Below are 14,135 nucleotides of genomic sequence, written 5' to 3'. Positions count from 1 at the left end.
CATTCGACCATGACGTATGCATGCAAAAAGCCAACATTTCTGATGTTCACTCAGTAAAAAGCCAAATACAGTTAGAAAGGATATGACTAAGGCCTAGCTGAGTCCCAAACAAATTCCAAGACCTGACTCATTTCATTCGGACTGAATACCGTAATAGGTAACAATAACTGTAAAAACTATGTAGAACAGCCCTGAATGAAAGTCTTGAATATTTAACAAGTCAAAGTAATCATCATTAAAAACATGAAAAAGCCCTCACAAAAAACAAAAATATGATAATCAAGGCAAAATGTGTGTTAGGCATTTTTAAGCTATCCCTTAAAAGCAGCCAAAATCAAGAAAAATCCAAGTTGAATTAAAAACAGCCTGAGACAACGCTAAAAGGTCAGAAAAGCTGTGTGAAGGCAGTGTCCGTGTTTAGATAGCTCAAGTGTTTATGTCACATTTGACTGATGTGTTTTAATTAGAAGTTCAAATTCATCTGAGAATAAATCTTGGACGCAGATTTTGACTCCCTAACAAACTAAAACAAAAGATAAGCCCCTGACCCACCAGCCACCTTGGCTCAAAAGAAGCATGGCCCTGTGCCCAGAATAAAAACTGTATTTAATAGTTTCCCTGACTCTCGATCTTAAGGTCTAGAAATATAACTATGTGTATTCTTTTCAATTCAAACTCCATGTAATATGGTCTTTTTTGACTAAAGACAGGTGTAAAGTGTAAAAGTGTTCCAAAAACGCCCAAAAAAGCTTAATTACATTTCTGGAAAAAACATTTGGATACAACTAATCAGCTGTCTGATTTACTTATTGTACTGCTTTAAACCAGCCTTTCCAAACTTAGATTTAAGGATCCCTTTCTGGGCTATCACTACCTTTGAAATAAACAAGTTGTTTGTAATATCTGTTTCTGACCAATGGTAACATTGAACAACATTATTCAAGTGAACACAATGCCTTGAATAATGTTGCCAGGAAGTAAAACATGACTTTTTTCCCCTTTTGTTTGTTCATTGGGGCATACCATTTTATAGTATACAAGACAGAGTACAAATTACATTTTTGTAAAAGTAAATCCCAAGGAGGCAAAAGTATTGAATTATTATTTCTGGTGCATTACCACAAGGAATACACCAATTAACAACAATAACTACATTAATCCACCTACCTACCCAGTATCGTGTTTGCCACCAAAACAGCTTTGACCTGTCAGGGCATGGACCTCTGATGGTGCCCTGCGGTTTCTGGCACCAGAAAAATGAGAAGCAAATCCTGGCGATCCTGCAGGTTGCAGAGTGAAGCCTCTGTGGATTTGGCTTGTTCCCATGCATCCTGAGGGAGTTCAGTAGAACATGATATGGGGAGTTTGGACAGAGACATTATGACATAAATGGCATGAATTATTTTACAGTAGAGATGGTAGAAGTAGAACCTACAGGGCAAAAGTTTTTTCTAAACTCGATTTTGTGGAAAAGACATCAACGTTTTCAATGTAATTATTAATGTGATTAGTACCACTCATGTTTGCCTTGAAATTCATATAAAAATGGCTGCTGTGAATTGTTTAGTGTGCTTTCAGGGGTAGTTTTTTCTGTCAACGGTGGTTTTAATGTTGTAGCATCTCGGTGTATTTCAATAATCTTTTTCGCTGTGAGAAGATGAACTAATTTTGCCCATCTGCGCTTTGCGACACACAATTATACTCTTTTAGTGTAGTCTTAATTGTATTTTATATGCTAGAATAGTAAACTGAATATGACACGTAAATATAGTGGAATTAAGAGAAGGCCTTCGCCTAGATTTTGAATTTAAAATTGGAGAATGAAGTGGTGAACTTTAGCCAGTAAACCTACTCATATTTATACAGTAGATTTTTAAATATATATCTACAGAGCTGAAATATAACTTATTAAGAATATTTCAGGACACAGAGAAATCATTTCGTACATACCTGTCACAGGCTTTAGCTTTGCCAGAAGTCAAACGAGCTACGAAAAAACTACCCGGCAGCCGTAGGTTTGGTGACGTCACAAGCAAACATGGCGGCTAGCTTTGAGTGAGCGAGCGAACACAACAAGACTCTGCAAAGAAACATTGAATCTCTCGAAGGCAAATTGTTAGCCGCAATGTTTAAAGCCACAAAGGAAAGTGCTGAAAAAACGATGTAACGCAGAGTTGGCTTTGCTGCTGCTACCGCCGCTGTTTTGTGCAGCCATGTCAGAGGCGAGGACGCATGCTGAGTTCACTGAACTGTGGAGGACTGTCTCCAAACTCAGCTACAAAAAAACACAAGACACGAAAGCAGCAAAACAGATGCCTGACACGACAACGACGCCCGTCTCTAAAGGTGAGGCTGTGTGTCTGTTAATATAGGCGACGATCTGCGGCTCAACGCGAGCTTAACTACAGACCATAACTAGTGTTTGTATACACTGAAGAGTAAAGGTGGCCATGAGGTGATCAAAACGAGCGACTGACAGTGACAACATGCCAGCTGGCGGTGTTATCTCACCATGGACACACCACTAATTCCACTCTAACCAGTTGTAAAGTACTGAGACTGTCTAGGGAGGAAAAACTGCATTCGGAATATACAGAAAGTGTTGCCACATGTTCGAGTATCTTTTAAGATATGATGCATTATCTCATCTAAATAATTGTTTTCTCATAGCTGGATTGTTTTAATTAGACAAACACATGTTGCGTGCATCCTGGTATATATCCTTTTAATGCAGCCAGCCCTCTTGTCATGCTATATTGCAGTGACTCAAATGAGACAAGGCTTTAAATGACCATTATGTATCCTCCTCAAGCTGCTAAAATAGAAAGATTCAAAACACAAGTTTTTGACCAGACATTTTCCCAGCTTTTATATTGTGTTCAGCAAGTATTTTTTTCAGGAAATTATCATATAAATATTATTATGGCTTTAACTGTGACTACACTAAGAGAGTCTGTTAACGTGTGAACTGTCATCACGATACATCTTTTATTGTTCTCCTGTTTGTCTTTACTGATATGTCTAACATAAAGTTTAAAGTAACTAAAGACTCGGTGCTAAATAAATACATGTAAGTAAATTTAACGTTACCAAGTTGAATATGATTTATTTTTAGCTCATTTGATGTGGCACTTGATATCTCTGTGCACAGATTTTCAAAGTCCCCAGCATCGAGGTTGCAGCAGATACCCCGGCTTGGCTAATGGAGATTCTCCAGGAGATGTGGAACCTTCACAAGATATCATCTGGGATTCCACATCTCCCACTCAGACTCATACTGGTAAACAACACCGACACTCAGCTCACACTTGCTGGCACATCTCATCAGCAGGTTCTAAATGAATGGCAACATAAACGATTTCTGAATAGTTTTTTTTTTTATAGTAAATTAATTGCAATTGTAAGCTTGTGCTTTTCATTTCAGTCACCACTTTGCTAATTTCTATCATGTGTGTTATTGTCACATTTTTTGGGTTCAGGACTCAGGAACACTAGAGCTGTGGAAATATCTGATATTGTGAACCGCATTGCTCCAAAGGTCTGTTGTTTTTTCAGCTTTTTATTATTTTCATATTGATATTTGGCAAAAATGGTTATTTCTAAATGCCATGGTAAATATAATTAATCACAAACTAAATAAGAAAAAAAAATAATTTTCATTTAGAATAAAATAGAATAATCCTTTAATTGTCCCACAAGGGGAAATGTGGTTGTAACAGCAGCAGAAGAAAAGCACATATACAAACAGAACAGAAACACACACAATTTTTACAGAAAAAAATATTTACATCATGGACAATAGTTACAAAAACAGAGTACTGTACAGTTATTAAGATTAAAGTATTTTTTAAAATTATTATTTATTTGTATTTGTTACAGGTAGACTTTCAGTCTTTTCTAGCACATATCTGTAAACACACTTCAACCTTGTGCTTGTTTCTTTTATAGGATGTAAAACCAGAAAGGACTGACTCTTCTTTGCTGCAGTGGATCGGTGACAGTGCCATGCCCGCCACACCAGAGATTCAAAAGCCAAGACTCAGGAAGAAATCCTCTAGGTGAATAATCAATATATTGACCAAAATACTGTCCCTATAGATTGTTATTATGTACCACCATATGCAGCCTGTATGGGTCCTCATAAGTGTCTGTCTTCCTTTTTCCTTTTGTCTACATAGGCAAAGCAGTGTGGAGGACCTCATGAAACTCGCCAGGCAGTTTGATGAGAACATGCAGCAAGATAAGGAAACTTCAGAAAGCCTTTTGATCAACAATCTTAATGAATGTCTGAACACTTCTGAAACAAAACTGAAACCATCGTCACTCCATGATAGCTTGAAGGACCTAAAGTACCCATCGGCACCAGACCAGATAGAGGCAGAGCTGCATGCTCTGTTTGACTGCTCCACTCAGAGTGCATGGCTAAGCCGTGGCTCTGCAGTATCCACCTGTTCACAGGAAATAAGAGGCCAACCTGTGAATGCAGCTTTATCCGAAGACCAACAATCAGAGCTCAAATCAGCTGAAAAGTCTGGCACAGCTGCACATCCTGCTGAAGAAAAGGGAACTAATAGCTGTAGTGCAAATAACTGTGATGACTTTGATGATGACTGGGAGAATGATGAATTACTTAATGACCCTTTTTTGCTGGCGATGACCCATAAGCCCAATGAACAACATGACACCAATCCTAACACCACCTTTCAGTCTGAGACTAAGACAAACACTACTCACTCTACCCCTGTTCGTAAACCCATTGCAAATGCAATCCCTGCACACAAGCCTTCAAACCTAAACTGCAAGCCTGGCTGCAGTGTGAAAAGTTCTGAAACAAAACTGACACTCCAGGAACTCTGTCCCAAACTGAAGACTACCAACCGAAACACTTTCAAATTAGAGCCAAACCCCAACTTGCGGTCACAGATGGCCAAAGAGGTTTCTACTAAGTCCAACTTCACCGTTATACAACCCAAGCCACAGATGTTTGACCAGAAATCTGCAACTGCAAAGACATCCACTACACCTCAACCTGACAAGGTCACTAATGATCACAGAGGGGCTTCTTTAGGAAAACACTCTGTTAAAGATATTTCAGACAGCTTGTGGGATGATAGGGATGATGACGCACTGCTCTACCAGGTATGTGACAGCGTGGAGAAGATCGCCAATAGTCAGTCGCTCCAAGTGAGCTCCGGTAACTGCCAAGAAAAACAAGATATTGATGTAGACAGACAACGGAAAACCACAGGGCCGCAACCCATCAACATGACTCGGTCTGGGAACGTCGGTGCCAGCACTAACAGACAATCACCTTGTGCTTTTGTTCGTTCTAACTCATTACCAAGGGCTAGTTATGAAACTGTGAACTTCCAAGGATGGAACGTTCCCATGAAGGGTGCCAACAAAAAATCACAGATGTCTCAAAGCTTCCCAGGAAGCCACACAAATTTGGGTACATTAAGTCAGTGTGGGGATTCATCTGGAACTTTCCAGGCTGTAAATGCTAATGTGGATATGAAGCAACAGCCAGTGATGGCCAGAGCAGTACACAACGCCAAGAGCCATCACACAGCTTTCAAAAGAAATCTATCTGACTCAGCAGCCATAAGCACCAAAGGTATGATGTCTAAGTTTTGATGATTACCACCGAATTGTATCAAAGTATATTATGTATGCAACTTTATAAAAAGCTAGGGTTTTTATAGTGGGCGTGCTTTCCAAAATAATTCATAAATAATAATTATTTTTTTAAACTGAACCAGAACAGCACCAGTTCTCACACTTGCATGCAGTTTTTCCAAGGTAGTTGGCAGATCGGCTGTTCCAAAGATCTTGGAGAGCTTGCCACAATTCCTCTATGGATTTAAGTTGTCTCAGTGTCTCATGTCTCTTCAAGCAATCCTACATTGACTTCTTTATTGCTGAGATCAGTGCTGTGTGGGGGCCATAACATCTGCTGCTGGAGTCCTTGTCCTGGCCAGGTCTCCCTTGAAAAATATATTAAATAAATGTGTTTTCTTTCTGCCAAAAAGACAGTTCTTTATGACTCTGGCTGTATGGCTGGACTTGTTGTTATGCTTAAGAATTAATTTTTCACCAGTCAGGCTCTGATAGTACTGTGTCATGAGAATAATCTAAACATCTAAAATGTGTAAAATCTTTGTGCTAAACTGTATATTCAAAGATAATAGGAATAAAAATTTTGAATAGGTTGAACATTTAATAATATTATAAGACAGGATTTTATGTTTGTCAATGAAAAAGCCACCAAGAGTGTTATGTACGGATACTTTTTCTTAAAAACAACACAAATAAATCTAAAACTAGATAGAATGGCTTTGCTTTGATAGACTCAGTCAAATGTCCAGTAACTGAATACACCTCCATTAGTTGTTTTGTTTAATTCTATGCATTTGTCTGCCATGGCTATTCCATCAAATTTGCTTTAAGAATGGATATTTAACTGACAATTCACAAGTAAAACAGATGTCACATGTTGTTCTTATAATCACTGACAGTTCGGTGCATGTGCACATTAACCATTTCCCCCCAAGCAAGTAAACTGCGCACTGTGGCTTTAATTTGTGATCTTGTCAAGGGTCCAAACCTCAGCAAGCATCATTGCCAATGAATTTGTGGACAGATTTTATTTATTTATTTATTTGTCTTTGGACTTGGATGTTTTGGGGTTCTTTTGTTCTTCCAAATGAGTAGAAGTTTAATGTTTAGAAATGAAAACTTGCTCGAGGTCATGCAACAACCAAGCTGAAATTGTGTCTTTTTCATTCAGTTTTCTCACTTTTTTCACTTTTTTTTCCCTCTTTCCAGTTTTTGTCACAAGCCAGATGACAGGAAAGTGCTCTGCTGCAGAGATTGAGAGGAAAAAACAGGAAGCTTTGGCCAGGAGGCGACTGCGAATGCAGACTGCCACAAAGCCATAGAGCGACTTCGTCCTGCCAGTATTTTTTGCAACTTAATGCACTCTACATTTCATACAAGTGGTTCAGCCCTTTTTCAAAATTTCTTGTTTTTTGATCATTGTATCCAAGATGAAGGACTGTTGATAGTTCAGTGCATGACCTGATCCCGGGATATGTACTTAGCTTTCCGCACATATAGAACCTACTACTGGCTGTTTTTGCTGCTAATGTAATGTGTTTCATGGTAAGCATTTTTTAGGAACAGTTTGTTACAGAATCTCATCTGTGACAATGTAAAGAAAAACTTCTTCACTACTTTGAAATATAGTTTACATCCACCGAGCTTGGAAAAAAAATCCAAATGCTCTGTTTGTTGCTTTCTGATATTTAAGCCAATTTTGGATAGAACATTTTTATCTGGTGCTTTTTGCTTTTGTTAAAAAGTAAATAGCTTAATCTCTGTGTCACTTTTCAAATTGTAGCATCAAAGGCTGACACATAAAACAGTGTATTTTTGAAGCTATCCATAAGAAATGGATGCCTTCGCTTTAAAGCGAACATTAGCATTAACTGCTGTGTTCTCTGTTTTATGGGTCTCCTAAGACTGCTTAAGTGCCTGACAATTCTTTTAAAGCATACTTAAAATATTCATTCGTCTTCATAACTTTGTAATGAAAAAAGCCTTACTTTATTAGAAATAGAAATGAAAGGATATCAACACAACCTAGCACCAAATCTTTGCTTTGAGGCCAAGCTGAACATTTAATAGATGATTCTTATTTGTGTTTCCTCTGTGCTTTCTTTGCTCACGTCAGTGTTTCTCCTTTCAGTTTTGCACAGGTCAGCATCAACAGTTGTACTGTAAAGACAACGTTGTGGCCTCCGCTGGCAAAGTGTACTGTAATAGCTATGCTATGCACCTTTCAAAAAAGTTTAACAGGAGTAAAAAAAAACAAGGCTTGAAATTGTTTTTATATCCAGACAGGATGAAAATGAGAAAGATGAGAAACTCACACTACATTTTCCTATCATATTTTCATCATTTGTGCTGTAAAGGGCAGACCTGTGACATACAGGTGACAAATTCAAATAAAACTTTCAAATAGACTACTTTGTTTCTACTTAATTGCTTCAATATATCCTAATACTTTTGACTCCAGTACCTGTTGCTTAAAAACAGCATGATAAACGTAGCTGTATTCATTCCCCCAGTAATTTCATTATGTTCATGTCTTGTGTTAAATCAGAATACAGTTGGCTGCTAATGGTCTGTAGCAGTTTCATTTAATTTCGTTCACATTTTCAGGCTTTTTTTTTTTTTGCAACATCAACGACACCCCTGTAGTATTGAACAGCTGCTCAGGATTTTGAGTTTACACAGACGGCCTCCTCACTGGAGTTATTGGCGTCCATTACTGTAACCTCTATGTATTTCAGGGCTGTTGACAGGTCAAGCAGATATGATGGGCCCATTTCACAAATACTCAAATTTGTTTTCAACAAGTTGCCGCCCAGAAAGAAGAACCATTGTGAGCATGCAGTAGCCTCGCTATGAAGAATATTGTTGTTATTAGACATGAGGGATTATTTTAATATGAAAGCTAATTCGTCTTCTGACTCCTTATCATTCTACACAGCTGCTATATTGTGCGTGAGGGTAGTACAATGTTCGCCTTTGTAATCCCGAGAGAATTCCTCAGCGTTCCTCCTTCAAGACCATTCCCACCCATTACATGCCTGTGAGAGTTCCCAGGTGTGTGTGTGTATATGTGTGTGAGAGAGACGGGTGGTCTGCAGGTGTGTGTATTTGAGTATTTATTCCATTCAGAGGCGCCAGCCACCTCCCTGCCCTATCTCTTTCCCCTCCCCGCCCAGTTTGACTGTAAATCAGATGGCAGGGCAATTTGGCAACAGCATAAAGGCCTCTGGTTTTTATGACTATGATTATGGTTATGATGATGACTAGTATTTATTTCAACTATCTGATGAAACCCTTGGCTAAAGCTAACAGGTGTAGAGCAGGTACAATATCAAGCTCGCTGAAGGATCCCAGTAATGTCGCCATAGAGAGTAAAATATTGTCCGCCAAGCAGAAGAATGGGCTGTTTCAGCACCCGCTCGTCATGCCATACATGGAGCAATTTCTGATTATTGGATGGGAGTGGAGAGCCACAACGTTCTCTTTGTAGAGGGAGAATGATTTATGGCTGTTAGTCAGGCATAAGGCAGTAATTGCCCCAGTGACGATTATGTTACCATAGCACCTGTTTAAACTGTCTATTCTTATGTGAATGTTTTCATTTTTGGAAGAGGAGAGTTTGCAGCTTGAAAGTGATGTGTGAAGACGCTAATTGAAGATGGAGAAGGGTGCAGGATGGTGTGGTAGCAATTTAGGAGAAAGGGAGAGTGCATGACGGACAGATTTGTGTTGTGTCATCTGATCTATTAGGAAAACAGTCATTTCTTAAACAAGCAAGAAGAAAGAAGTCTATTCAGCAAGTAGAATAAATATACTGTACTTTGAAAACGACTGAAAAGGCAAGTTGAGATCGTTTGGATATTCACAGCTGCATGTTTAAGCACTCTAAAAAAACAGTGGTAGACAAAATGTAAAGGACTACTTTAAGCTTTGATACTTTTACTTTACTCTTAAGATAAAAAATCAGCAACGATAACTAGGAATGCAATGCTCATGGCATGACAGCTGAAAGGCTGCTATTCTTGGCTCAATCCAACTATACACCACTGATGTGTGAGCATTTATATGAAGTAGATCAAAACTGTCATTCATCACAGTACTCCTGAGCTCTGCACTGATGAAAGATATGAAAAAAGGAATCATCTCGGATTTCCTCTGTGCTGGTAAAGTCAACGATTGTGCCCTCAAAAACTGCCGTGAAGGAGCTTTTGTGTGTGTTTGTGTGTCTGTGCTGGCTTTTTGATCTGTGAAACAGAGATTCCTTATCTTTGCGGGCATTTTATTTGAAAATAAATGATGACGGCAACAGAAAGTATTGCAGCTTTCCGGTTTGATGTCACTTCCTTATACAGATGTCTTCTGTTGACCCCACAGTTTAAATTATTTAAACTACAACAATTGCTGTGTGCACACCCTAATTATCAAAAGTGTCTTTCCTTAGGGTTTTGTGTGTGTGTGTCTGCTTCTCTCTGATTATCTGAATTTTCTATATTTGTACTATTGTTTTCCAGCACTTTGAATGTAGATCTACACCCACATGAAGCAAAACCACACTATGTTTCAACAGGTGGGGTTTTGCCCCATTTGATCTGAGTGACCACTCCTCTCTTTTTACATGTCTAAGGGATGTTTGCAAGTTTAGACACTAGTCGACAGGCTGATGTTTCAGACCACAGATGTTCTTGTTGATCTGTTTGTTTCCCCATTCTTGTCAGCACGACTTTTAACTTTTATGGTAACTTTCACATTTTAACAATTCTAGTAAGGCATTTTTTTATAGTTTTTTTTTTTATTATTATTATTATTATTTTATTTAGTTAACCTTGTTAAAGCCCTTCTCGCGTTAGCTCACATGACTCATACTGCATTGATGTGGGCTGACCCCAATGCAAAACAGAAACATTCTATTGTCATTAGATTAATTTTAATGACTATCTAATTAGAACCAAGCAAAAATGACCCAGAAAACCCACTCACAGCTGGGATAACTGGTGGTTTTCCACTACCGAGTGATGCAACACACTCATCTCACTTATGGCTTGTACAGAAGACTCTGTCTAAATAGTTGGTTTGCTATTACTGCTTAAGGAAACTCAAGCTCGAACACTATCTTCATCCCTTCCTTTCTTTTCTTCTTATTGCTGCACTTCTCCCAGCATGGGGTTCATATTGCGGAAGTGAGTAATGAGACCTGGGGGCATACTAGTGTGCTGGATTACCAATACACTTGCAGCAGATTAATATGAAGCCAGGTTTTCTAAGTGCATTCACTGTGCCGCAAAACAGACTCCAAGAACAGCAAACATAAATTAAACATCTTTAGAAATATGACCTGAGGTAGCTATTGCCTCCCTCAACCAAGTGCTGAGCGGCCAGTGGAGATAGCATCTCTAATCGTTTTCCCATGCTGTGAGGCCATGCTGCAGAAAGGCTAAACAGTGTTTTCATAGCTCCCAGATTACCTCCCAGAGTATGACTAATACATATCACACATACATCAGTTTTTTTCACCTTTTCTTACACTCTATCTCTGGCTGTTTCTCTCTTATCAGTCTGTATATCTGTGTCATGTCTGTTTCTATTACACACACACACACACAGATGGAGGAGGAGGTGTAGTGCAGTACTCTGGCAGCAGCCTGTCAGCAGCGTAAATGACCTGTGAAGAGTTTCACGGTGCGTGTCATTAGGCAGCTTAAGATTTGTTTCAACAGTGCTTTACCTGAAAGCTCCATTCATGGGCCCCCAGGTATGACTGCCCTCCCCACAGGGGGATTCAAAGGGTAGTTGCCAAATTCAAGTACTCCATCCACACCGGACAGTGATGGAAAGCCAGTGAGCATCATGGGGCAGTATTTAAGTGTTGAACATGCTTTGAGAAAGAGGTGTCATGTTTTTCAAAACTTGTTTAGACTTATTTGTGCCGTTTTGCTGGGACACTTATTTTAATCATTGCTCAGTATTTTACCTTGTAACTGGATTTCTTTGGAAATTCACTGAAAGAAGATGGATTGTACGGCATTAAAGATGGAGTCACATTTGCGTAAAAGGATTTTAACAGTGTATTTGCGTCTTGTTAAGATATTGGAAGCTTTGGTGTGAAGACAAACATACATCCCTTGCAGTGATATTACTGTTCACCACTTTTTGACCTCCTCAGGCAGAACTTATACAGTATGTTGTTTATTTAACTCTGCTGTCTGACTAATTTGCAAGTAGTTAATCACTATGATATATTTTGTTGGCTAAAAAGTCATGTAAAGGTCAATGGCACTCAGACTTAAGAGCGATAAGGAGGATGAAGCTGTCTACCGAACCGTCTTGTTATTATAATCTAAATCATTGCTTTGGAATGGAACAGAGGAATAGAAAAAACACTATTTGTGAAGGATTTATTATCTCACTGAAAGCTCTGCAGTCAACGCAACTTTCTTAGATTCCTAAACTTGTACACTTTTCAAGCTGGATTATCACTGTTGGTTTTTTTTGGTTGTTGTTGTTTGTTTTGTTTTTTGTTTTTTTAATCTTCATCCAAATAGATCTCATGCTCTATTAAGCATGCTGATAAGGGGCTGCAGACTTTACTTTGTTTTGAGAAGCGAGACTTTCTTGCACACAGCCAACAAATATCCCCGCTGCCACATTCCTCAAGCCTATATCTGCCAACACCTTTGCGCTACAATGGCTTTGGCCCTTTTCTCCCCAGCCCATAATAGTCAACGTGGGCTGTAATGGTCTGTTGACAGGTTTAGGCTGAGGTAATTTTGTTGCTGGGCTTTACAGTGAGGTGCCAAATCTTCCCCTGAGGAAAAAAAGAGCAGCAGAAGCATTGAAGCTAGCTATTAGCTTTCGACCACTTAGTTATAGGCAGATTGATATTAAAAAGTCTGGAGAGAATGAGGCAGCAGATCCTTTCTACATTGGGGCCTTAAGGATCTGGAGGTAATTGGAGGCTTAGTTTTTGCTTTGTTGTTCAGTAAGTGACCCAATATATAAGCTGGGTGCTAAAATGTTAAGTGGCGCTAGCTTCTGTGAGTTGTGTGCTCCTGAGTAAAAGTGGCTCCCACTGTGCAGAGACACAGTTCATTATTTGAAGCAGGACTGCATAAAGAGAGGCCAGCTGAGTGGAACTCCAGCTGCCAAACTAATACACACACGCACACAAATGCAATGCAGAAACACACCATGGAAAATGCAACGGAAAGTAAGACTACTGGGGCCAAGGGGTTCCCTATGCAATGTGCAAAGCAGATCAACCACACACACACACACACACACACAGGAGTGCACAAGCACCTGCCAGCTGACCTCTCCTGTGGGATAGAGGTCCCAGGCTTCCCCACTGCTCCAGAGCCTCCCACCCACTGCACACACGCACGCACACGAGCTGTTGTTGTGACCTTTTCAGGGTCATGCTGGGCCCTGCCTGTGCCTGCAAGCTGATGGTGACTAGCTAATGATATTCGTCTCTGCACTGCTATATCATCTGGCTCTCATTTAAGACTTGTTTCAGAGGAGGGAAGGAAGTTCATTATAGTGTACTCAGAGTATGGATGTGTTTCTTGTATTGTAAAAAAGCCAAAACAAATGTAAATGATTCAAAAACATTCTGTTCTTCCTACATGCAGTCTTCACTGTATTTTTCTTATATTTTGCCTTAAAAAAATCCCAAACTACTTTTAAACTGAAGTACTGCTGCTGTCTGTACTGCAACAGTATCCTTTACTCAACTCCAGTCCTGAGACTAACTCTAATCTCAACCCTTAAACCTTCCAACATAACACTATTACTCACATTGATCATTTGTATTTTGAGTGGGCAGATTATTTACCCTTGTTTCTCATTTGAATTAAACAAATTAAAAATATCAAAATAGATAACCTCTTTTTGTATGTAGAAAAGTAAACAATTCACACGCACAGAACATGAAATGATAAATTCCTTGAACAAATGCCAAACACCAAGTCTCAGGCTTACTCGCCCTGGACATTTAACTCCAACCTCCCTTCTGGGGTAGAGCATATTAGCTGCAGGGGTGTACTCCTCATCTCGGCTCAGATGTCTCCCCTGTTTCCCAACCCTCTTTACATACTGCAAACTTGGCAGCTAACTAGCCCTACAAAAACAAGGTAGTTTCAGTTACTACTCGATTGGTGTACTCCCACGCTGCCAAGCAAGGCCCCGACTCCTTGTGAAGACATGCAAAACTGAATCCTCAAACAAAAACATACAAATCTGCGTCTTGCTCTCAACGGAGAAAACACAGGGCAAAGTCTTGATGGAAATGTTTCATTTCTTTTGCCTCCCAACAGATGCTAAACGAGCAGCACAGCACTCTCTCGATTTGCATCTTTAGTTGCTTTGTTGATTTGGTAACACATATTTGCATTTGGAAACAGCTCGAGTAATTTGACTGGGGACCCCCAATTTGCCTTTGAGGAGAAGTCTGTTCTACAAACATTGCTGCGTGTTGGCATTCCTTTCTTTTCCTTGCTGTTTGGTTTTTAGTGTGTTTG

General features: G+C 39.4%; 1 protein-coding gene across 1 annotated transcript; it reads left to right on the top strand.

The window, feature by feature from the left end:
• Positions 1-2,023: 2,023 nt before the first annotated feature.
• etaa1b (ETAA1 activator of ATR kinase b) lies at positions 2,024-8,027 on the top strand. The gene is made up of 6 exons (XM_084949277.1): positions 2,024-2,346; positions 3,152-3,280; positions 3,480-3,538; positions 3,949-4,058; positions 4,179-5,617; positions 6,829-8,027. The coding sequence occupies exons 1-6, from the start codon at positions 2,214-2,216 to the stop codon at positions 6,939-6,941; spliced, it is 1,983 nt and encodes a 660-aa protein (XP_084805403.1). The 5' UTR covers positions 2,024-2,213; the 3' UTR covers positions 6,942-8,027.
• Positions 8,028-14,135: the final 6,108 nt, after the last annotated feature.

Source organism: Perissodus microlepis, chromosome 13, assembly GCF_051167445.1.
Source record: "Perissodus microlepis isolate ML-2025 ecotype Zambia chromosome 13, ASM5116744v1, whole genome shotgun sequence".
In the NCBI taxonomy this organism is placed as follows: domain Eukaryota; kingdom Metazoa; phylum Chordata; class Actinopteri; order Cichliformes; family Cichlidae; genus Perissodus; species Perissodus microlepis.
The sequence above is the reverse complement of the archived record's forward strand: the minus strand, read 5'-3'. Positions and strand labels throughout refer to the sequence as shown.

Bases quoted from the DNA above. Each gene is read 5' to 3' on its own strand.
- etaa1b (XM_084949277.1), top strand. From the start codon at position 2,214: ATGTCAGAGGCGAGGACGCATGCTGAGTTCACTGAACTGTGGAGGACT. The intron at 4,059-4,178 runs GTGAATAATCAA...TTGTCTACATAG, and splicing joins CTCAGGAAGAAATCCTCTAG to GCAAAGCAGTGTGGAGGACC. The intron at 5,618-6,828 runs GTATGATGTCTA...CCCTCTTTCCAG, and splicing joins AGCAGCCATAAGCACCAAAG to TTTTTGTCACAAGCCAGATG.